Raw genomic sequence first — 21,120 nt, 5'->3', positions numbered from 1 at the left:
CTTACAGTCTGAATCTAGGTGAGAATTGTAATGGTGGAAAGTCAAATAAAGAGAGAGCAGGATACACCAATAACTAGGGGGGGAGGGCAATGCATGCAAATGTACTTGCCTATCTTCATCACAACAGCTTCACCAATGTACATTTTAGATTACACATCCCAAAAAGTGAGCTTGGAATGATTTCTGGGAATGGTAGCAGTGCTCAGCTCTGTGGCCACAACAATAACTTTTTCCACCTATGTATAGCTTGGTTTGACTGGAAGGAGAGGTGGGGTTCACAGAGGAAATGTTGAAGAAGGAAGGTGCTAGAGAGAGGGACAGAGATTGGAGGGGCAGGAATGTGGATAGAGCGAATAGAAAGGAAAGAGCAGCTAGAAGTGGCATTGAAAAGGGGTTTGGCAGGGACACGGGGAATGTAATCAAGGAAAGATTGTTAGACGCGGGAAGCATCAGAGATAGAGGAAACGAAAATGACAGGAAGGGAGGGACTTTAAACAAGGTTGTTTTTAATGGTTTTAAGATGCCTTGGGCACTGATTTTGAGCTCAAAGGCAGTGCAGGATAGCTCAGTTGGGAGAGCACGAGACTCTCAATTTCAGGATGGTGGGTTCAAGCCCCACATTGAGCAAAAGATTCCTGCATTGCAGGGGGTTGGGCTAGATGACCTTTGTGCTGTCCTCCAATTCTGTGATTCTTATATGGATAAGAGAGCCTTGAAGGGCATGAATCGGAGGGCTGAGGCAGGATAACTGGCAAACTCTTGGTGACCAGCTAAGATGTGCCTGGGAAGCTATGGCAGCCACGTAAGGTGAGAGCAAGAAGCAAATGAGCGCAGCTTCCAGGGTAGAGAGACAAACGTTCAAGGGGTGGGGGAGAGAAACAGCTGCAGATCCTCCCTGCATTCCAGAAAGGTGATAGAGAACTGGCAAGCAGTCAGACAGATTCCAGGAATTGCCTACTCTCAAGAACGCCCCGCCCCTGGGTTTCTATGCAGCCTGTATCTCCTATTTGGCCCCATTTTGGGAAGAGAGGGAAGGGCCTTTCTTGTCTGTGGTACCAAATAAAATGAGATGATTATCTGGCTTCATGAGAGCAATGTGGAGAGAAAGGGCCAGTGATTTACATTCAAACCAGCTGTGGCCTTAGAGGGAGGCTGCCCTTGCATGGCCTAGGATGCCCACGCACAGCATCATTGCGGAGGGCTGCCTTCTCAAGGTCTCGCAGAAGGTAATTTATCTGTGTTCCTTCCCTGTGCATATATAAGGGGAGTAGGGCAATATATTTATTTATTTATTTATTGCTTGAAGGAACATAGAAAGAGGCCAAAGGCATGTCTCGCTCAGCATCCTTTTCCCCATTGTGGTCTACCAGGATAAGCGGTTAAGCAGGCTCTGAGATGCAGAAGCAGAACTGTTACTCCAAGACATGCTTCCTCTTGGAGGTAGTATATATTAGCTGTCTTGGAGCAGCCACTGATAGCCTTCTCTCTAGTGGATTTTTCTATTCCCTTTCTACGGCCTTCTAAATTGTGGGCCATCACCACAACATGTGGAAGCAAATTCTGTAATTTTAACTCTGCACCAAGTAAGGATGCACTTTGGATTGTGTCCTGAATCTCATACTCCACTGAATGACATGAGTTCTGGTATAATTTTGGCAGTGTGGGGAAGACAAGGTTGCACTGAAGGCCTACAAGCTACCCATGTGTGTTATTGTAATGCCTTTATATAAATGCATGGTGTAACTGTACAGCATTTGGAATAATATGCAAAGTTCTGGTTGCCTCGTCTCCAAAAAAGCGAAAAGGTGCAGAAAAGGGAAATCCAGATGATCAAAGGATGGAGCCACTGCACTTAGAAATAATTTTTGAGGGGACAGGATAGAGGTTTATAAATTACGTGTGGTGTGGAGAAAGTAGAGACAGAAGTTTCTCTCCCCCCACCCATCACTATATTATTCATTGTTCTCACTTCGGCATGACTTTATTTTGCTGAAGAAATTCTCATTGCCTCCAGTCCAGCTGCTTCCTTGACAAGGCTCTTTAATTCTTAGAGGATAACTAAAAACGACTTGGCTTTCAACATAGCCATTTCCCATTAATGTTCCATGGGCTGTAGGCAGCACATGTTCAGCAACATCCCCTGTTCTCAGTGAGGTGAAAGCAATCGCTTTTATAATAATTAACTTGGGTAATCTATCCCACAATGAAAACCATGTTGTACTTTTACAAACTAGAGGCGCCCATCCTCCCTGTTGCAGCAGAAATAAATGCAGAATAAAACATTTTAAAAATAAAAAATATACTAATCCTTGAATTTCGCTGAGAAAGTAGAGTTTGTGGCCAAAGTTTCTCTAAATGGAGAAAGATAGGTTGTGAAGCACTCAGACCACATGATTTGCACACTCTACAACTAGGTAGATTTCCCTCACCTATTTCCCCCCCTTACAATTCAGATTTAATAATTTTAATGAAAGATACCATTTTTAAAAATTGCTTATACTTTCGAAGGGGGTGTCAGGCATTACATGCCACAGTGATTGTAATATTCAGGCACACTCACCTCATTTACAAGGTGGCTAGGATGTGCTTTGGAAGAACAGGACATTTTTCTGAGATCCTGGCTTTAAGACAAAGTGGAATATAATATGTGAGATGTCTCTCTTATCTGTGGAAATTGTAGTGCTATCTGTTGCCATGGGCGTAGACATCTGCCTCGTAAAGAGGCCTCTGTGCATACTGTTACCCTCCTGTGACAGGAGCATGGCTCATTGCGTTTCTGGGGGTGGCTAACTTTCTGCCCTTATCTCCAGTTCTGAGTTGCTACTGTCCTCCCGCCCTTGCCTTTTCATTTTTACCTCATAACTCACACTCATTTCTTCATTATCTGTCCTTGAATTTCTCTGCATTTTGACCCAATACATGTTTTAAACATTTGTACACGTTTTGTAAAAAGAAAGATTCGGGCTTTTCATTTGAACAGATTGCGGTCCTTGATTCGTGTTGGATTTGCCGAGCCATTTGTAAAGGGCCGGGTAGCAAAAGTGGCTTGATTGAATGGCGGAAGCTGCCAGTTTTGTTCTCTCAGGTTTCAGTGGTGAATGTCTAGAGGCCCAGTACAATTTCAGTGGCAAACAGAAACCATGTCTATTCTAGCTGAAGAGCCTGAGGAGAGATGAGGTAGCTTAGGACTGAAGAGGAATGACTGTGTGTCCACTTTTTTGGGGGGGGGAGTGGAAGGGGAAGAATTTGGCTTTTGGATAGGGCAGAATGGCAAGCACTGCAGGAAGGAGGGAATGGCACAATGAATCACCAAAAATGTGATGGAAAGGGGGGAGAGGGGGAGAGAAATTCCTCTCATACTTTCTGGCTAAGGTAGCTTACTCTGTGACCACCATCTGGTTTTCGTTCAGGGCACATCTCTGGCAGCTCAGGGTCCCCCCTGTTGCTATGAGGAAGAATTAAATGGCTCTTTATAGGGCCTGCCAGGTTCGCTCAACCCAAGGGTGCTGACAGCAAACAGAGTTTATCCAGTTGCTGCTGGCATGTCTGTGGAGGATTGTCGGCATGTGCATGGCCAGCTTTGGACCTCTGGAGGCCAAAGCAACTTACTGAAATGTTCTTCTTGCTATGGCCACACACAGAATCCTGCACTGGATTTTGAAATTCCTGGCCATCTTGGATTCTTCTTGTCTATCCCACTTGTTACTGTGGTTGTTTTGAGCTTTGACTCTTTCAACAGTTGCTAGCCCTTCCTATTTTCAACAGTCCCTCCTTTTTCCTGTCACGATCAAGCCCCTTGGTTCAAGTCTTCCCCTCTACAGCTTTCTGAAGCCTAAGGAGTTAAAGATACCAGCACATACTATTTATCTGTTAAATAAGACTTCCCAACCCCAACAGACTACAACTCCCACTAGCCCTGGTCACCATGGCAACGCTGGCTGGCGCTGGTGGGAGTTGTAGTCCAAAGCACCCAGAGATTAAGAAAGACTCTGTTGAATTCTAGTGCTAACTGAGCCCTCAAAAACCCATTGAAACTATACATCTTAGTGGCTAAAAATATAAAGTTTCAGTTTTTATAGTAGGAAGTGCAGACCTTCAGGAGCTCTGTCACTGACCAGCTTGATAGGGAGCCTCTTCTTACACTTGGGCCTGTAAAGAAGTAAGCCCAAATGAAATTAATGGGAGTGTTTCCTTTCTCAAATGAGAAAAATCAAATTTTAAGGGTGCATTTCCTCCAATAAGTACTTAAAATATACCGTAACTCAATCATGCTGGCCTGCTGAATTTGACAGCATTTATTTGATTTTATTTGATTTGCACCTATTTGGTTGCAGTTTATGTTCATGTATATCGGTCCGTGAGGCAGAGAGGCCTTCCCCACAGAGCAAACCAGGCATATTGGGAGCTGTGTGTATGCGTGCCTGTTGGCGAAGGCCACATATTTTCAGTGTTTCCATGACAACTAGTCCATTAAGGAGACATAGATTAAACCTCCCCAGCTGCTACATATGTTGCTTCCCCCCTCTTATTTGACACTCTGAGCTGCTGCCGCTTAGTATCCTGAGTACATACACTTCAGTCATTGGGGAGGAGATGGGGGGGCGGAGAAAGAGTTCGGAAGGTGTAAGGAGCAACTTCAGGTAGCTGTGTTTTAAGATGTATGGAGGACCAGAATGAACCTAGCCTTGCGCTGAAGCTAGGAAGATGCATCTCACGTGGAAATGTCTTCAGTGGCAATTTGGGTGGGTGGGTGGAATCTAGTTGAGGTGGGAGATTTCCAAGTCTCGGGATGATCATAAATTGCTTTACCAGAGCTAGCAAGCAATGCCAACCTAATCAGCTGTTAGTTGGCAGATCTGTAGGAAAACCAAACAAATGAAAGCAGAGCTGCTTGCTTCATACTGTTTACCTTTCCCCCACCCCCGGAGCATTGCCATTTCCCTTAGTTGAAGACGGAACAATGCTAACTGACAGTGGTAATTTTAGGATGAGAAGAGAACTTTTTGCCTGTTTGTAGCTGTCAAATATCCTTTGATGTTTTCTCTGAAACTATTAAGCTAGCAAATCTGGGACTCAAATGTTGGGATTAGTTTATGTTGTCACATCCTCATTTTAAATCTAGGTATAAATTCCCCTACCCCAACATACAACCTCAAATCCAGGGTGGTGTGATGGACAGAGTGGTGGACGGACCAGGGAGATCCAGATTTACACACACACCCATTTAGCCATGCAACTCTATAGGTGCTGTTGGGCTGGCCCACTATCTCTCAACCTATCCTACTTCATTGTATTGTTGTAGGGCAGGGGCAGGGAATCTCATGGGGTCCTCCAGCATCTCTGTTTGGCCTTCTGGATTCTACCCAGGTTGTCTCTGAAAATTGTCCCCTAGAAGCTGTTATTTGCATTGGGAGAGGAGCCCAAAGAGTTTAGGGTGCTTTGATAAACAACCTTGTAACCTAAACTTTTTCAGGATAGGGCTGTGTAGGATGGCTCATGCTTCAAGAATGCTTGCTGGTGATGCCTTATGTCCAAGCTGACAAATTGTGTTGGGGGGGGGGAGAGATACATGGTTACCTTCCAAATGTTTATCGTTTCCAGGCAAATGTTATGTTTGCAGATGGCAGAAGAAGTAGCTTGTGCAATTTGTGTCTGTTGGAGCAAGAGTATCTGCAAGAAAATAACTTGATTGACATTGAATGTATATTGTGGTTATTATGTTCATGAGCTACTACCAGTGGCCAGCTTGTTCAAGTCTTCTCCCTTTGGTGACAGACCGATGCCCACATACCGGGTGGATGCAGATAAAGGCTTCAACTTCTCTGTGGGTGATGACGCTTTTGTGTGCCAGAAGAAGAATCACTTCCAGGTCACGGTCTATATTGGTATGATTGGAGATCCTAAGTATGTCAAGACCCCCGAAGGCTTGAAGCCGCTTGAATGCTTCTATCTGAAACTGCATGGAGTAAAGGTAATTGTGAAGATGGGAATATGCAATGGCTAAAGAGGTGGAGCACAAGCTCTGTTGATACCAGCAATTATGTGACTTATCATATCTATGAAAAACTTGGTGTATTTACTGCACAGGTGGCTGTGTATGTGACTTGTCAGGCCGTGTGTTTGTGCAGTCTTAGCTCCAAGCCTGAGTGGTTGTAGTGGGAGCTGATGCTTTCAAAACTGGAGGTTTGATAACATCAGTCTTTTGTAATCCTTCAGTTCCTTAAGGCAGTTCCTTAAGTTCCTTAAGAGTTCCTTAAGGCAGATAACCCCACACTCAGTTAGTTTTGAATGTGCAAAATGTATTTATCTCAGAACACCTTACAATGCAATTAAAACAAAAACATGAAAATAGAATATACAATCGCTAAATTCAATAAGCAGAAAATCTAATCAAATAACTACTAAAACAGCAGAGTTAAACCTTCATAATCAGTGTTTAAAATGTAGCATCCTTCCAATATGCCACTGGATCTGAATTTAAGCAAAGGAGCACTCCCTCTGCATGCAGGTAGAATAATAGTGACCCCATTACTAAATTTGTGTGGTTATTTTCATATTGGGATACAGCAAATAACCCTTTTTACTTGCTCCTCTCCTACCTCTCCCAGCTGGAGAAGAGGGAATGCAGAGCAGTAGACATACTGAGTGCCAGTCACCAGGATGTCAAATAATGTATCTGCAGTGTTTCAAAATAAAGAGGTGGCTGCTTGTGGGAATACATGAGCCTGGAAACACACCATATTGTGCTCTCTAAAATGAGCCTGGATCTTTTCTTTTCAGTTGGAGGCCTTGAACCAGTCCATCAACATAGAGCAGTCGCAGTCTGACCGCAGCAAACGGCCCTTCAACCCTGTCATGTGAGTACTGCTTCCATTTGTGGGCCCACTCCAAACCCTCATGTCTAACACATGCACACACCTTTGTGTGAGCAGTCCAGAGAAGATTAGGCACTAAAAAGGGTAGCTTGGACATGGCGGCTCCTGCGCATTAATCTGACTTCTGCTGGTGCATCATAACTGGAAGAGGCTCTTCTTCCTACAGGCGGTGTTGCTTTCTTGCACTACCTCTCCTTTCTGAGTGTGCTGCCACCTGAATGCAAAAGGGATTGCATATTAAGCTTCCCACCCAGGAGCAGCACAGCAGTGCCTCATTGAAATGGGTAGGGATTTAAGTGCTTAGCTCTGTTCTTGTGCAACTGATTTCCCTGGGAGTTTAGGTGCGCTTAGACACTTCGCCTGAATTTAGATTTCCTCCCCACCATGCATCCCTTGCGTCCTCAATTTTACACACTTTGGTTGGTCCCATCCAGGTAAAAGAATATGCTTTCTCTTTGACACATGCATAACGTCATTTATTCTTTTTTTTAATTTTCCTTTCTTCCAGGGTCAATTTGCCTCCGGAGCAGGTTACAAAGGTCACTGTGGGACGGTTGCACTTCAGTGAGACAACAGCCAATAACATGAGGAAGAAGGGCAAGCCCAATCCCGATCAGAGGTAGGGGCTGTGTGCTACCTGTCTCCTCCCCCCCAAAAAAAAATATGTAATTAAAGTTAACTAACTAACTAACTAACTAACTAACTAATAAATGTGTGTGCTGCCCTGCAATGTGAACATTCTTACATTAATAAAATAGCAGAATAAAAAATGGTGGGTAAAACTTGCTGCAAAATATTATCACCATTGAAAGTCCTTTATTTATATAGTTATATGTATAATTTCATTAAAAAAATCAAAGCAATTTACAACACCTTTAATACTAGGGTTGCCATATTTCAAAAAGTGAAAATCCGGACACGGCTATGTCCGGGAAATTCTGGACATATGGCAACCCTATATAATACACACAAAAATTAAAACAGATCACCAGCTGATTATGTTTTTCTTAATTCTATGCATAAGTCTTTCTAGATCCTGAAAGGTTATCTTTGCACTGTGCCTGCGTGGTTTAGATGCTGCATATGCTGAACAAAAGAAGTGTATAGGCCATCATTTATTTTAGCTGCTAGGCCTCAAATTATTTCATTATTTTTTTTAACAGAAGAAAGGCAATGAATGTAATATTGTTGTTGGAATGCAATATATCAGATTAAGTTTGTAATTAATTTATAATATGTTTATTTTTTACTGATTTTTTTAAAAAAATAGTCATCATGTCGAGTTATGATTAGGAGTGCATTAAATCCTGCATTTATCTTCAACCCACTTTGTTTTGTTTTCAGGTACTTCATGCTGGTTGTGGCCTTGCAAGCTCATGCCCAGAGCCAGAACTACACTCTGGCTGCTCACATCTCGGAGCGCATCATTGTTAGAGTAAGTCCCTCTTTTCTCCCTTTCCCTTGCAGGACATTGTTCTCCTAACTCTGAGCACCTACAGCTCTTGACTTGACTTGATGGGGAATTCTTGACACTGGTACCAAACTGTCCCTGATTCCACAGCACCCCTTGCTGCTGCCCCTTTTCCATCTGCATACCCCACTATCCAACTCCTCCCTGGCTTTCTGCATCCTCATTTTCTCCTTTCCACAAATAAGGCCTTTGCAAACACCAAGTAAGAGAGATCACTTGCTTCATGGTTCCCAATAAGGAGATATGGGCAGGATTGGAAGGTTTATTGCTGAAAATGGTGCCCAGGGGCCATGGAATGTAAGACAGCTCTTGCACCCTCTGCAATAGAAAGAGGAAGCCAAGGTTGCAAGTAGGAATGGTGCAACAAGATACCAGCCCTGCAGTCATATCATTGATTGTGCTGTTCTGCTGCCTGGATGCCACCATTAAGCTTGCATACCAGCATGCAGCCCTGCTCCAAGGCACAGGGCAAGTCATATGGCTCAGATGTTAAACCAACTCACAATATTGCACTTGTGCGGACACATGCTTAAAGGTTCATGGGAAGGGGATTTGGGGAGCACATGAGGGTGACTTATAGGAAAGTCACATCTAATTTCACCTAGGTGGGCACAAATGTGTAAGGAACTCTTCCCCATGTCTCCACCAGACATTGCTTTGGGCCCCAATGCGTCAGTTCTGAAACTGATGCTCTCAAATGGGTTCAGCTAGTTGGATGTCTGAGTAAGCATCTTAAATAGTCTGGCTTCTTGGACTTTAGGAAGCATGATCTTGGGGGAAGGGCATATGAAGAAGTCATGGGTGGCTCCTGTGCTTTCAGAGAGCCTTTTGCAAACAAGGAGGACACTAGGCTGTGACTTTGTGGTTGGCTGTCTCCGCCCTGCTGCCTTTTTAAGTGCTGTGTCCATTTCCTCTAGCAAAGGGCCGGTTCGGGGTTAAAACACAAACAGAGGGCGGACGGGGACCCCGGAGTCTGCAGACAAGTAAGTAGCATGCTGAACTATGCAGTCTCCGGGGTGGAGTTGGGGGGCTCTTTTGTAGAATGGGATGAGAGATGCTTCTGCCCCGAGCAGAGCTTGCCCCAGTCTTGTCAGTGAGGCTAAGGATCTGTCTGCACTAGCACAAGAAATGTGGTTTGGTTGCACATCAGATGCACAGCTGACTCACTTAATCCGCAGTGAAAATGGTGTGAGCGCCAGAGTGCTTGTGGAACATGTCAGAAGCTGTGTCACATCCATGGCTGCTTCTCTGTAAACCTGACACTTTTATTATGACACCTTTTATATCATTCCTCTACATGTGATATAATAGTACTTACACAGCACCACCCGTTGCAGGATTTCATAAGCAAAAAAAAAAAAAAGGCACAGTCTCAAGAAGCTTTAGTCTAAACATTGGCAGGTGAGAAGGCAGTGTTGTAAGAGGTGGATTAGGAATGCATGTGAGCAAATGCAGTTAGCTTTTGTTTCAGCTGGGGATCTTAAACCAAGGGCTTCATGAAAAAGGTGGGATCTGAAGGATGAAAAAGTGCATCCTGCAGCTGCTTGCTTGCCTGGGCTAAGAGGACTGATTGGAACACTGATGCAGTGTAATAGATTCATGAAACTAGGACTATTTGGATCTGCCCAAAGAACAGAGCAGCAAATTTTCAGCAGGACAGATCACATTAAAACAGTTGTGAGGGTACTTAGAATAAGGCTCATAACACATGTAATCACAAAAGAGGAATAACAGGAAACAAATTCCATTTAGTATTACTTTTTAGACATATAACCAGAACTGTGTTAGTGTGTACTTTTTTTAGCTCTGAACTTTTGCAAATGGTAAATTTGCATAGAATTAAATATTTTGATAGTCATGGAGAAGTGCAAAGGCCTCTGAGGGACACTGAAGCCCTTGCCACTAGAAGCCCTACAGAAGCTTCTCCTTGGATTTGGAAATTTCACCAGACAGTGCCTGGTGAAGCCCATGAGAGGTAGGAGCTTGGGCGGGAGGAGAAAGAGACCTCCTGAGAATCTTGAGATGCTGGAATCTGCTTCCATTGTATGTTCTGTGCAAATGTACAAAGGCAAATGTTTTTATTAAAAAACCTTGGCTTTTTGTGCAGAATACACACAGTGCTGCTTATCACCTGCCCAGTCCACAGAGGCTTGGCCAAACGGCAGCATGACTACAATGGATTTTTGTGAACTTTCACGCAGAGGTGATGGTTAAATAGGAAAGTGCTATGTCAGATAACACTCCCATTGAGCATAAGGAGTGAAATTATACTGGTTAAAATTCCTCATTCCTGTGACTGTGCTTCTCCCACTTTCTAAACTATCTGAACTCTGAATAGCATCACAGTGACTGTCTTTCCTCTTATTCAGATGTCCATAATGCCATGAATTTTGAGGAGAACTTGTGAGGGAAAGGGGGTCAGAGTTTGAGAATAACTAAACCCCCAGGTTCAGCTTTGGAACAGACTTGCATTGTGAAAGTGCAGCTCTGAACTGCATGAAAAAGTGATAAAGAAGGATGCATAGGAGTGTTTGCAGAGGGGTGTTTGTGTAAAGCACGAACAACGAGCAGAATGAATCAGATAGGAACATTGGTGCCTAGAAAGAGTTACATGAAATTAGCTGCTGAAGCCCAATTCGTATCAGATGCAAAACTGTGTTTCTGTGCAATTTTTATTGACCCAGTATGCACATAATACCGAGCCAAATTGTGATTTAGCATGAACGTGTGTTCCCAGGGAGGATATTGTTGCTGCTGTGCTCCTTCTCCAGTCCTGCTGCTGCTGCACTACTTTCTTTTCAGCCATGGTTTGGTTAAGCCCTTGTCAGGAGCTGGACTCGAAGTTTGTCTCCTCAGACAATATGCTAAGCAGGCAGGAGCAAGGGCAGTGGAGGAGCAAAGCACTTAGGATCTCCTCTCCAGGAATCCACACATTTGCAGTAAGCCGTGGTTTGGCTTGGCATCACATGGAAACCTGAGCCATTGAGCCCCTACATCAAATAGTGCTGCTTCCTGGACTTGACCCATGTGCAAAAGGTCCTTTTCCCGAGAAGCCACAATCTGCCCTTACTACATTTGGGAATAGGGGCCAGGGGCTTCCAGACCAGGCAAGCTTAAGCCCCAGGAACATATTGAGAAAATAAGCACCATCTGAGATGTTTGATCCTCCTGTTCTCTCCTGTCACTCTTGTGCTGGCTTTGCCAATTAGCTCATCACACATTTATCATCACCATCACAACCCTCATGCAAGCCACCCTGTCACTTCCTTCACAATCCCTTGGGGATTTGTTTTGCAATTGTGATGCTTTGCCTCATAGCTAGAATTCCCACACACCCCTCCTGCTGAGAGAGAAAAGCTTGCAACTTTATCTTTATCCTTTGTGGGCTGGAAAAGGGCATTTATCTCAGCAGGTCTGTAAACACACACTGACTCAGAACCAAGGCTCCTTCTGCTTCGCTTGCAAAGTGAACCAGACAGCCTTCCTCAAGCTGTAAACAACTTACTGTTGTGCATTTTGTCTAACTAGGCTGCAAAGTAAGTTTTCTTGGAGGCTGTGTTGCTGTCTCCAAACATGGACAAAAAGCAGTGTGTTCTTATCCATGCTGATGGTCATAAAACTTGAAAAAATGAAACTGGAATTCCCAAAATACTCTGCAAAGCAACTTGCATTTCATCTGACTGCAAAAATGTGCACTGAGTTGCCTATAAGGTGTAGTGTGCAAAATACTTGCAGAGGTGTTGGGCCACTAAACACTGTGGAGGGCCCTTATCAAAGACTTGCCACTCTGCATGATTTCAATTGCTCTGGTGGTTTGTTATTCTGTGCCTGGCTGACTCATTTGCTTATTTCTCTTGCCCAGCTTCAATATTGGTTGGTGGGCAACATTTTTGTTTTCAATGATCCAAATCAGTTAACTTGCGCAAAAGAATTTCCCCCTGCATTTAGGAAGAGGGGAGGCGACTGTTCTGCATTGGTCTTATTCTAAAAACAGCAGTTTTTTCTCCCCAATAACTTTGTTTCTCTCTACAGTTCTGTGTTGTTGACATTAATGTCCTATGGGCATCTCTGCCCTCTTTTCTTTTCTTTTTGCAGGCCTCTAACCCAGGCCAATTTGAGAGTGACAGCGATGTACTCTGGCAACGTGCTCAGCTCCCCGACACCGTCTTTCACCACGGCAGAGTTGGCATCAACACAGACCGCCCAGATGAAGCCTTGGTCGTCCATGGCAACGTGAAAGTCATGGGCTCCCTTATGCACCCATCAGACATCCGAGTAAAAGACGACATCCAGGAAGTAAGAGCTTGGCCCAGCATGCCTTAGTCAGTAGGATCTCTGCTTAGGAAATGCAGTCCAAGGTCATGATTGTGGGTCTTATGGTTTCAGGTGGATACCACAGAACAGCTGAAGAGAATCTCCCGTATGCGACTGGTGCACTATAACTACAAGCCAGAGTTTGCTGCCACCGTAGGCCTGGAGAACACATCAGAGACAGGTACAGTCCTCTCACTGACCCCAAGCTTCATCCTTGCACCTCTGCTGTTCAGGAGTTTTAATGCTAGCAAAAGTGTCAACATCCACTTTCACCCAAATCAGGATATCCACGATTTAACATATACTCACTGTTGGCCTGTACTTGGGACCTTCATAATAGTGTTTCCTGTCTTTCTGCGAAACATCCCTTAGGCATACTAAATTGTATGTATACGGTATGTGTCATCTGATCATTGGTTCTGATGTTAAAAATTTATGACACTCTACTTTGAGGTCACAGTTAGTGAAACTCCCCAATATTGCAGGGCTTGGGGGAAATGCTTTGGTCTTTCGCAGTCATTGTCATTCATAGAATCATAGAATTGTAGAGTTGGGAGGATCCTGAGGCTCCCTCTAGTCAAATCCCCTGCAATGCTTGTACGTATCTATGGTAAAAATCAAGAAATGGGTCTCACAAAGTACATTTGGGCTAAAGGTGGATCTCGGGTCTGAAATGGATAATGACCCCTGAAGTAGCACATGTCTCTTCCGGATGCTAGCTTTCTGTGTGCAGGTATTCCTTTTGCATGGAGAAACAATTTAATTATTTAAGCCCCACCAACAGATTTATGTATGCCCTGATTATCAGTCTTCACTAAGGGAGGCTGCAGGTAGGTTTTCTGCAGCAGACAAATAAAGCAGCCTTCCCCAACCTAGCGCCCTCCAGATGTTTTGAGCTACAACTCCAACCATCTCCAGCCAGTGTGGCCATGATGGGTACGACTGATGGGAGCTGTAGTGAAAAAATCTGACAGCTGCCAGGTTAGCAGAGGCTGACATAAAGTGTGGGCCGCATCCTCCTGCCCGGGAACACATATTTGCTTTATAAATTGTGAAGCTACCCTTAGTTACTTGCTTATTTCTACCCTCCCATAGGCTACATTTGAGTTGTTTTCTCCTGCAGCATATTTTATACATACAGTATATAGCTGGAGGTATGTGCATCACAGAGTCCCCTACCAGCATTGGTCTAAACTCCCTCATACCTGATCCTAGCAGGTGCCTCTGGGATTCTAAGGTTGCATTTATATTTTGTGGCCCAGAGCCACTGTGATGCATGCTTCCCATTTCTGTTCAGGTGTCATTGCTCAGGAGGTGAGGGAGATTCTCCCAGAAGCAGTGAAAGATACTGGGGACATGGTCTTCACCAGTGGGAGGACTGTAGAGAACTTCCTAGTGGTGAATAAGGTGAGTGGAGCCCTTAGAAGAGGAGGCAAGCAACAAACAGAAAACAAGTTTGATAGGAATGACAGCCTCTTCGGGCATCATTCCCCACTCTATATATTTTTAGCAAAACCAAAGCCAAAGCTGAAATGGGGGGGGGGGAGAAAGAGATTGAGAGATATTTGTTCAGGGTTTTCAGGCCACTCTGGAAGAAAAATTTGAAGCTGGGGAGCAAGGACTGAAAATGCTTCTTTCCTTGCCCTCAAAGACCCAGACCCTCGGGCACACAGAGCAGTCCCCGAAGGCAGCCCTCTGATGTCCATTCTGGTAGGAGACACAGGGGGTGTTAAGTATCTAGGGGCAAAGTCTAAGGCAGAAATCCTATGTGGGTTTTCTTGGGAGGAAACCCCATTGAAAACACTGGCATTCTTTTCTGAGGAAACATGCATAAAATTGGTCTGTTAACTCGGTGATAAGTAGATTATAGGCATCAAAGAGCAATCTTTCTGAGATGGAGGTGCTCTTGCCTTTGCATGGAAGGAGTGGGGTGGCGGCGGCAGCAGTGGGGGGGGGCGGTTTGAGGTTAGGGAATGATTGTACTTCACCAAAAACTAAGGGCATAATGTGAGGACCTGAGCATACCCAAAGAGAGTGTTTATTTTGTCCATGCTAGGAGCGCATTTTCATGGAAAATGTAGGGGCTGTGAAAGAGCTTTGCAAACTGACTGATAACCTGGAGACCCGGATTGATGAACTGGAGAGATGGAGTCATAAACTCGCCAAACTCAAGCGACTGGACAGTATGAAATCAACTGTTAGCTCTGGAGCATTCAGGTACTACAGAGACCTGTGTAAAAAAAAAAAGCAAAGAGAGGGGAGTAAATTTAATATTCTAACGTCTTTTCAGTATTTTCAACAATACAGCTCTGAGTAAATGGGTTGGTACGCAGGCTGCAATGATATACACACTTTTAGGAATAAATTATGTTCAACACAGTTGAACATCTGAGTAAGTAAGCATAGGAATGCATTGGTAGAAAAGCAAAAAGAACTTTGACGTATGCTCAGATACGTACTCAAGATAAAAAACTTGTTCCTTCACTGACGCCTCTTCTACCACACTCATAACGGGAGGGCAAATATTGTGATCGCTTCTCCTGCCTCTTATGGTGCCAGAAGAAGTATTCAGTTCAGGCCTCTGAACAGAGTGTGTCCCAGTGATTCAGAAGACTCTGTCTACTTAGTCCTCTCCCACAGGAATAAGATCTTCAGCTAGAGCAAGCATCTATACTCTCTAAAGATGACTTTCCTGTAAATCTGCATCTAAAAGTCCCAGTTTAAAAATCCGTTTCAGAGAGTACTCTGTTTTCAAAGAGGAATAGTGAAAGTAGTAGAAACCTTCACTAGACGCCCAGTAAGTTTAAAAACAAAACAAAACCCAAACTGTTGTGAATGACCCATTTGCTAATTAAACCCCTCTCTGGTAGCACCCTGACATTCTCCTTCATATAGGGACCCGTTCGCTGCACCTTATTCCCTCCCACCTGTGTTGAGTTTTATGCCTGTGAACCAGCTAGATACCTATTCCTTGGCAAAAAACAAATATTGACTGCTTCACAATCCTATATTGGGTTATCGCCCCATTCTCCAGAAAGCGGCACCAAATTCATTGTGGTCCGTGCGTATACGTGCTAAAATTATGAAAACAGAGTGTTTGTTAAGAAACAGATTGGTAGTGGGAGAGGGAGGAGGAGCAGAATGAAGTGAAATTAAATATGATAAGGAGTGCTGTTCTGGGTGCATCCTAACTTTCCTTTCATTGTAGCCAAGCAGGGAGTCAGTTCAGCCGTGCAGGAAGTGTGCCACACAAAAAGAGGCCCCCCAAAATGTCCAGCAAGGTAAGAAGCCTTTGTAAGGGAGACACATGTTGTAATCTGAGCTGTGATTGCTCATGTGCATGAGGCACGTTTGTGTTATTGAAGCTGGTTCTGGCACTTGAAAGGAGACACAGCTGCTGATTCTGTAGGCTGGGTTTGGGGCTCTTGATTGTGCAGCACCTCACCATCATGGTGTGCAGATGGAATCGAATGTTTGCCTTTGAGTCCCACAAACCAAGTTGTGTTTGCTGAGGCTGCTTGTTAAGGTGTTGGGTGAACGTTAGCACATACAAATTGAAAATGCTTGCACGGTGATATTTATGGTCTCCGTGGGCTGAGAACTATTTTTGTATACATGATGCATTCCTTGATCTGATTTTTTTCCTGGTGTCTGAGCTGACTCTTGCATTCCTGCTTCATCCAGCAACCTTCCCTTGTGAATAATTTGCGTTCTGTTTCCTCTTCAAAAAGTCTGCATTTTCATTGCATTTCATAATTCCTTCACCAACTCAGGGTTCTCCTTTATTTCCTTTATTTAGTAGCCTTCTGAAATGTGGTACCAAAGCCTCCTCAGACATCTTGGCTCTTTCTTGGGGAGGGTGGGTGAACAGTTACCTGAGGGTCAGTGAGGAAGGGGCACATTACAGCCTGCTATCCCCAAAAGAACGACACAGAAAGATCAGAATAGGAATACAGGGATAACTTTCTGATGAAATTTCTGGTGGTTCTCTTTCCCTCCCCTTTGTCTTGTGCAGTCCCCTTCTGTGGTCACGGACCAAGCGTGCATCAGCCAACGTTTCCTTCAAGGCACCATCATTGCCCTGGTGATCATCATGGCATTCAGGTTGGTGTCTGCACACCTGGGCTGTTTCACACTCAGCAGATGAGTGGTGCACAGAACTGAGAATTTGAACCAGGAAGAGGGCCTTCTTGGTAGTGGTGCCCGCCCTGTGGAATGCCCTCCCACCAGATGTCAAGGCAATGAACAACTATCTGACTTTTAGAAGACATCTGAAGGCAGCCTTGTTTAGGGAAGTTTTTAATGTTTGATGTTTTGTTGTGTTTTTAATATCCTATTGGAAGCCGCCCAGAGTGGCTGGGGAGGCCCAGCCAGATGAGTGGGGTATAAGTAATAAATTATCATTATTATTGTTGTTGTTATTATGGGGGGGGGGCTTCTGGCCTGTGAGTGAATGCTTATCTGGTTATGCTTATCTAGGGGTGGGCCAGTTTCATCCCAAATGAAGGTGAAGCGATGAGTGTGCTTTCTTCTTAGCACTGTGCTCTTGTCTCTTGATTGTTGCCATAGAATCACAGTGAAATGTACCTCAGTCATAAAATCCACCAATTTTAGGTTGCATGTGACAAAAGTGTGGATATAATTTTCATGAACACGGCTGAGCCTGTCCAGTGTATTGCTGGTTGCTACAACTGCACTGAAGGCAACTACAGTTATTGTCCTGAAATCAGAAGAAAATTAAGTGAATCACTTTGCAGTAAAGTTGAAGAGCCTGGACTTTTAAAATTTATTTTCCCTCCCTCCTCCCACCTTTTTAGGGGTGAGGTTTGCCACCACGATTTTCAAAATAATCGCAGCAATAAGGAGAACTAGAAACCTGTTTTTGTTTTGTTTTTTAAGACTAGAAAGCAGCTTTGTTGGAAAATTTGGAGTTCTGGTGTCTCCTTTTTTAGTTGGCAAATCCTGTATGTTAGATAGGCAGCCATGGGATGTCATGCAGAAACTGATCTGATGTGTTTCCTGGTATTGTTTTTTGTTTTGTTTTGTTTTTTACTATGGATTCCTGGCTACCAGAGTCCACTTGTAATAAATATGATTTCAAATCAAATTGCACTTCTGGGTGGTTGTTCTTAGGCAAGTGCCCTTTCTAACCATATTTTACTTTCAAACTGAGTTGGTGAGGTATGCCACTGAGTATATGTACTCTTTGATGTCCTGTGGAGTAAAGATTTCCCTGGACTTGAGTTAATCATACACACAAAGGCTGACCTGTTTGGAGACAACTTCCTTTTCCTCCCTGAAATATTGAAAGTTTATGTTTCCAAAGGCTCCATTTCTCTTCTCTTCTCTTTCGCAGCGTGATATCCATGTCTACCCTCTATGTGCTGAGCTACCGCAATGAGGAAGACGTTGTGGATATAGAAGGGTATGTAGCTCCTTTTCCTGCCCCCATTCCTCCTTTGGTCACTTGCTTCCTCAGAAGGGAATGCATCTTCCTTTCGAAACCCTAAGTAGGAAAGCGCACAATCATGAAAGAAACCTTCAAACCAGAAGAGCGCTAGAAGATCAGATATGGAAAAGAGTTTAAGAAGGTGTTGAGAAGACCAGATATGTTATCTAGAGGGGGGAGGGTGTCTTAAAGAATCTCTAATACAGCTGGGGTTTGGGGCTGTCAGCTTGGTAAAGAAAAGGAGCACCTTATAATAAACACTGCCCAGGAGATGAGTGAAACGGAATACATCAAAGCTGTTTCTTGGAAATATAGTCCCTGAGGAAATTTTTTATTTATTGTGATTTATGGATGTGGCCCCAGAGGGAATTCATTTATTTATTGTCCCTAAGGGAAATCTCTTTATTTAGGACTGGTTTCAGCTACCCCATTCTACTAACAGAAGCCAGAGCAAGGACCCCCCAGCAGTGCAATGAGACTTTTCCCCGCTTGCACTCCCCCATGCCCCTCAAGATCCACTTGGGAAGGTGGGGAGAACCCCCAATGAGTATTCTGGCTGAGTGGACATTTGAACCCTGGTCTCCCAGGTCCTAGTCTGACACTCTATCCACTAAATGGCACTGGCTCTCCCATAACCACAACTTAGTGGCATGAATTGAGGGATTCCCAGGAAGTCAGATTCTATGCCAGATCTGCATGGTGAATACACAGAAATACAGAAATATATAGAGATGCATGACTCCAAATATGTGTTGGCTAATTTACAGTAACTGAAGGTCAGAGTCTTGGGGTGGGATTCACCAGTGAGTCCCATCAGCACAAGCCTTATGTGAGGGTGTCTGCTTGCACAACAAGGTTGGCTGGACCCCCAAAACTGGCTCTGGGGGGGATTGGGAGAACCCCCAGAACAGTGCTAAAGGAGGAGAAGGGGATTGTTCTGTCCGACAAGCTGCAGTGATTGCGATGACTGGACATTCACCATAGCATGGCATTGAATTCGGCCCATAGGGAATAAGCATTCCAAGCTTCTTTGTCTGTGCGTACCCAGAAGTTTTAGATGGTTCACACCACTGTAGGAACACTTATTCCTAAATAATTGATTGATCTTTCTCTTTCCCTTTTCTACTTGTTTTCCTTTCTTTCCATTTATTTCTCTCCCCACCTCTTTTCTCTGCCCACCCCTCCTTGTGACTTTTGTTGTCTGTGCCTTTCATGCCTCCCCCCTTTGTTTTCCTGTTGCCTTGCAGTTCTTTTGCTGTGCCGACCACTTGCCTCCTGGCTCTCTTTCGGCACAGGGGTCCTGGCATCCCAGTTGCCCTGTGTCCACGGTATGGTCCTTCTTTTTCTGTATACTGTTGATGTAAATGCTGCATCCTTTCTGATGATGACTTGTGTTTCCATGCCACCCACTCTTCATCTTCTGTGTTTTTCTTTTTCTTTTTAAAGCTGCCTATATTTTAGTACTCCTCCTCCTAAACAGAGCAGGGAGACAGACAGAGAGAGAGAGAGAGAGAGAGAGGGAGAATGTAAGAGCTCAGCTGGAGCAAGTGGAAGACCTATCTAGTCCACCATTTGGTTCTCACAGGGGCTAACCAGATGCCTAACTAGAAGTGCCACAGGCAGGACCTGAGTGCAACAGCACTCCCACACTTGTGGTACCCAGCAACTGTCTCTGACACTGAAGATAGCACATAGCCACTGATATCCCCCACAAATGTGTCTAATCCCCCTTTAAAAGCATGCAAGTTGGTGGCTGTCACTACATCTTTTGGTAATGGATTTCAGAGTGTAGCTCTGGGCTGGGTGAAGAAGCCCTTTCTTCTACATCTTCCAACATTCCATTTCCTTGGATGACCCGAGGCTCTAGCATTATGCGAGAGGGAGAAAAATGTTTATCCACTTTTCCCACACCGTGCATAATTTCATACACTTACATCCTCTTTGACTTGCCTTTTTTCTAAACCAGAATGTCGCAGATGTTGTGACCTTTCCGCACAGGGGAGTTACTCCTGTCCCTTCTTCATTTCACTGTTTGAATGAACATTCTGGAGCCAAGCAGGGCAATGAAATTTAGGCTGAGAGGGAGCCACTTGGGTGGTGCAGTACCTAAGCTGGGAATTAGGTAGCTGAAAGCACAATCCTAACCATGTTTCATCAGAAGTAAGCCCCCTTTTCAAATTTCATTGGAATTGAATGGCATTTCCCAACCCCACCCTCACCCTGGAAACAATTTTGTTGTTGCTGCTGTTGCCCAAAACTCTCACAGCATGAAGTCTACACAGCAGCCAGCACTGCAGCAGATAGCTAACCTGCCTCACCAGTGAGGGAAAAGAAAGGCCTAAGGCTTTCCTTCCTGTGCATCAGCATAGGGAACAAGTCCTCAGGTTGTGGATGGAAGAATGTCTGTACTTGCAGAATGCAGTTTACGACTACGTATAGATACAGCTGTGGGGGGGATGACATCTATAGGCACATCAAGTGGAAATAGTGCTTCTTCAATTGATATGGACTAGAAGAGAGATCAGGGCCCTGGTCAGAAGCCATTTGTCAGATTCTGAACTTCTCTTTCCGTCTCACCTTTGGGCATTTGCCATCCCTGGAGTAGACTGTCGAGATGGGAGGGTTGTAATAGATACCTGGCAGCAATTTTAGGCTTTGCCTGATCTGTTCACCCCTTGACACTTTGTCAGGGTGTCCTCCTTTTCCCATCCTGCTTTCTGTCTTGCTTTCCCCTCCCTGTCCTCCTTTCTACAGCCTGTTTGCACTCTTCCGTTCCAAACCTTGATGTTCAGCTGCCTCATTAATCCATCTCTTTCTGTTAGCACACATACCATTTTTTCAATATATATGTAAAGACTTCAAGTGACATTCCCCCCCCCTTGCATTCTAGGTCCAGTCAGAACATTGATAAGAATCAGATTATGTTTTCTACTGCTGCCTCATCAAACACACCTGATGATGCTTCCCTTAAACAGCATGGTAGGTACCAGTTGTGGCTGTCTCTGTGAAAA

The 21,120-nt window shown here is 44.3% G+C and overlaps 1 protein-coding gene across 6 annotated transcripts in view; it reads left to right on the top strand.

The window, feature by feature from the left end:
* Positions 1-21,120, top strand: part of MYRF (myelin regulatory factor) — a 91,249-nt gene that overhangs the window by 61,672 nt on the left and 8,457 nt on the right. For 4 of the 6 annotated variants that reach the window (XM_053396759.1, XM_053396765.1, XM_053396799.1 and 1 more), the window contains 14 exons: positions 5,776-5,971; positions 6,781-6,857; positions 7,384-7,494; positions 8,220-8,310; positions 9,264-9,329; positions 12,442-12,642; positions 12,733-12,841; positions 13,958-14,067; positions 14,717-14,877; positions 15,869-15,941; positions 16,676-16,764; positions 18,017-18,085; positions 19,357-19,437; positions 21,000-21,088. In XM_053396759.1, the coding sequence (XP_053252734.1) occupies positions 5,776-5,971; positions 6,781-6,857; positions 7,384-7,494; positions 8,220-8,310; positions 9,264-9,329; positions 12,442-12,642; positions 12,733-12,841; positions 13,958-14,067; positions 14,717-14,877; positions 15,869-15,941; positions 16,676-16,764; positions 18,017-18,085; positions 19,357-19,437; positions 21,000-21,088 (1,523 nt within the window). The remainder of the gene's footprint in view (positions 1-5,775; positions 5,972-6,780; positions 6,858-7,383; positions 7,495-8,219; positions 8,311-9,263; positions 9,330-12,441; positions 12,643-12,732; positions 12,842-13,957; positions 14,068-14,716; positions 14,878-15,868; positions 15,942-16,675; positions 16,765-18,016; positions 18,086-19,356; positions 19,438-20,999; positions 21,089-21,120) is intronic. The other 2 variants (XM_053396773.1, XM_053396780.1) reach the window with 2 other exon arrangements.

The sequence above is a fragment of the Podarcis raffonei genome, chromosome 1, assembly GCF_027172205.1.
Source record: "Podarcis raffonei isolate rPodRaf1 chromosome 1, rPodRaf1.pri, whole genome shotgun sequence".
NCBI lineage: Eukaryota > Metazoa > Chordata > Lepidosauria > Squamata > Lacertidae > Podarcis > Podarcis raffonei.
Note: the sequence above shows the minus strand (reverse complement) of the source record. Positions and strands in the feature narration are given on the sequence as shown.